The 3,637-nt window shown below is 41.2% G+C and overlaps 1 protein-coding gene across 1 annotated transcript; it reads left to right on the top strand.

The window, feature by feature from the left end:
* The first annotated feature begins 1,220 nt into the window (after window positions 1-1,220).
* Window positions 1,221-2,296, top strand: LOC147613834 (uncharacterized). Its single transcript, XM_086781241.1, has 2 exons — window positions 1,221-1,511; window positions 1,653-2,296. Exons 1-2 carry the CDS (start codon window positions 1,260-1,262, stop codon window positions 2,127-2,129), a joined length of 729 nt encoding a protein of 242 aa, XP_086637367.1. The 5' UTR covers window positions 1,221-1,259; the 3' UTR covers window positions 2,130-2,296.
* Window positions 2,297-3,637: the final 1,341 nt, after the last annotated feature.

Genomic DNA, 3,637 nt, shown 5'->3' with positions numbered 1-3,637 from the left:
CAAGCATCTCTTTGGAAACCTCAACTCGATTCTTTGGGTCTGAAAAGTTCACCGGTGTATAATAGTTTTGTCCAACAGCCTCGAAAAGTGTCATTTGGATGGAACTATGCCATGAACTATTGTAAGCAAAAAACAACTTGGCTATCTCCAAGAGCACCATTTGTCTTCTTCATAGGAAAGAAGTGAGCCATCTTCGTCAAACGATCGACAACTACAAAGATAGTATCATATCCTCCTCTAGCAGTGGGCAATTTAGTGATAATGTCCATTGAAATTAATTCCCACTTCCTAGAAGGAATGTCTAAAGGTTGCATTTGACCTGGCATTCTATGTTGTTCAATCTTCACTTGCTGACAATGCAAACATTCTCTAATATAACGTTGGACATCACTCTTCAAACCAGGCCAAAAGTAAGTTTTTCAGACCTTATTATACGTTTTGTTATATCGAATGTGTCCAGAAAATGGTGCATGATGATAATCATGAAGAATTTTGGCTTAAGATGATTCACTAGGCACACAAAGTCTCTCATTATAGTACAAGTTTCCCTTGACAAAATGATATTTTCCCTTAACCCTCTCAGATGGAGTCTTGCCTGAAGATTGTTTTAAAGCCGTATTCAAGTGTGTTAAGATTGGGTTGGAATGCTAGATGTATATTTATATGCCAAGTTTGGTGCTTTATTCAAAGAAATGTAAGTGCTTTAGGAGCTTCTACATGGATATATATGGTAAGCATAGGTTGGCAATTTGAAAACCATGAGGTCCGTCATGGGCTTCAAATATAAGGCTTATCTCTACTCACCCTCCAAGGAGGACGACGAGGATTTTTTTAATAAATAAAATAGAATTGGCTGGAATTAGAAAGTGCAACACAACATACACACCCATGTGTGTCACCGTTTGCGCAATGAGGGCTTGAACTAATGATCTTGGGACTCTTGGGCAACAACCTCTCTCCTTTGTACTGTACTAATTGGCGGTTGACAAGGATGAGCCTTTTGTTTTTATACATGCAAGTAAAATTAAAGATTAAAACTGTAGTTATAAAATCGATTTATGTGTAAATTTTGGACCCAAGAACCAGCATGGGGAAGACGTCTCTTTAAAAAAATAAATAAATTAGTTGGGACAAAAGTTTTTTTCTAACCAATCAAATTGACAGACACACACACACACACACACATATATATATATATGTATATACCCCGAAACCGTGTGTAAGGTTTCAAATGCAAAATCCTATTGCGCAGTCTGGAGATGCTGCGTGTGTGTGCACTTTCGGCGGGAGGACGGACCTGCCCTGGGCCTGGGTCTCACGCTGATATTGATACTGCTGCAAACATCATCTCTTCGCAGAGGCAAGGAGTGGCCAGCCTTCGCTTTCACATCATTGGCGGCGGCGTACGCAGCCCATGGACGCAAGTAGTGGCCGGCCAACGCAGCGGCGGCGGAGCAACAGTGCAGGCATCCCGGATTTCGACGCAGCTGGACGAGGACGAGGAGGAGCAGGTCAGTGTGCCCTAATTTTATTAAACACACACACACACACACACACACACACACATCCAACCCCCCAGGGACCCCTCATGGCAATGGGCAAGCATCAGTACTCTCCTCTTGAAAACCATCACTTGTTTCTTTTTTTTGAAGGTTTATGCCCTTGAACCATCTGAGAAATCCCAAGCCGGTACATGCCATAAGACCTTTATGCTTGAGCTTCTCTCCAATGTCTACGAATTCGAGGCAACCATCCCGGACTCCAAACAAGACCCTCCATGGTGCGGTGATGGCCACCGCTTCTTTGTCGATAACCAAGATGCCCTTGCCCAAGCCCTTGCCAATGCCCACACAGCATGGGATGCAATTTCCGGCATGCCTCGCCGTACATGGAATGGGTCCTTGGTGGGCATGGCGTTTGCCATTGATGCAATGAAAGATGATGAGCTGTTTGGAGGGACCATGAGTAAAGCTGACTATGAGCTACTCTTCCGAGCTTTGTTTCCTGGTCTGAGTGTGAGGATGGTGGTGCGCATGACATCAACCGGCGGCAATGATTGGCCAGATTTTTACACGCAGAACTTGTATCCTCGAGATTTCACGATGAGATTTTTCGGCCCTCCCTTGTAGTCTCCTTGCCTGAAAAGTTCACTGCTCTCCTCCAAATAAGCGTAAACTCCTGTCAAAGAAGAAAGTCTCCACAGATACAACACAGCTATATAGGGTGTGATGAGTCCACAATGCATGTATGTTTCCTGAATGCTTGGTACTTAACATATGGTTTCCTTTTGACTAAATCATGTTCTAAGGCTATGTGAAAAGGATTTGTATGTAGCTTTGTCAAGGGATTGAAAGGAAGTGACCTAGAGGCAGTTATCGTCTCCTTTGGGGAGTATATTTTGCACCCTAAATCATGTTGTGGGAACCCAGGATGGTGGTAGAAAGCAATCCACCTTCAATGTTTATGTTTGGATCTTGCTTGCTTGGAAGCCCTTGGCATTCACACCATCCATGGTGCTGAGGACTAGTGCTCTTAAGTCTCCACAGTTATCAAAATTATCATTTGAGCTTGCTTTGGGAAAACTCTGCAAGAAAGCCGTGACTTTACACTTGTCTAAGGTTTAGTTTTGGCTGGGAAGAGTGATGTCATATCTACTTCTTTGTGCTTTTGGTTCCACATTAGTACGCAGCACAAATTGTTTTCGTGATGTGCCAATGACTTTGTACTATTTGCACAAGTGTAGAGATATTGTAGCTTATCTCAAGTGTCTAAAATTACGAAAACCTTTTTAAAGAAAAGCTTATGCTTTTAAACCATAATCCTTAAAGAAGTATTCGCTATAAGATGGGTATGAGTAAGTGGTTGGGTTTTATGAATTGAAATGCATGATAGATATTGGGTATCCGGATAGTTATGGATTAAAATAGCTTAAGTCGAGCAAGTGATTGGGTTTTATGAATTGAAGTGCATGATAGATATTGGATATCCAATTATGGGTTGAAATAGCTTTTGGTAATATGAATACCCAATATCCATTGTTAGATTTACCATCTTGTTAGTTAAATGCAATGTTGTTGATTAAGAGTCATGTTCAAACTTCAAATGAATACACAATGTCCTTGAACATTTTAAAATCTAAACAATTATGTTTTGAAACTTAAAAATGATTACCAAGTATTTCTTGTAGGCTTTAAAGCTTATTTGGATCCTTGTAATCATACACTTGAGTAGCTTGTTTGATGTGTGGAGATTGATCTGTAGTGTTTGGTCTCGGCTTTGTAGTCATGGATTAGTTTAGACTCTTGTATGCAGGGACTCCCTAAGATTTTATCATACACACTAGGAGTTGGTGATTCCAATTGTGTGTTTGAAGGTCATACACGAAAGGTATAAACCTTGAGGTCTTCAAAATGTTCATTGGTCTTGTAGTTTTGTTTGTCATGACAAATGAACCATTGGCACCACGTGAAGCTCATCACACCCCTGAAGGTCAAGGTGAGTATCCTAACAGAGGTTGTACAATTGGTCAAAGTGCCAAGAAATGTAAAAAGAGGGACACAAGCACATATACAACTCCTTCAAATGTGATTGTCTGCGAAGCCTAGAATATGACTCTAGGATTACCAAAGGCATTGGA

Source organism: Cibotium barometz, chromosome 43, assembly GCF_041138505.1.
Source record: "Cibotium barometz isolate CiBa-2024 chromosome 43, ASM4113850v1, whole genome shotgun sequence".
Classification (NCBI taxonomy): domain Eukaryota; kingdom Viridiplantae; phylum Streptophyta; class Polypodiopsida; order Cyatheales; family Cibotiaceae; genus Cibotium; species Cibotium barometz.
Note: the sequence above shows the minus strand (reverse complement) of the source record. Positions and strands in the feature narration are given on the sequence as shown.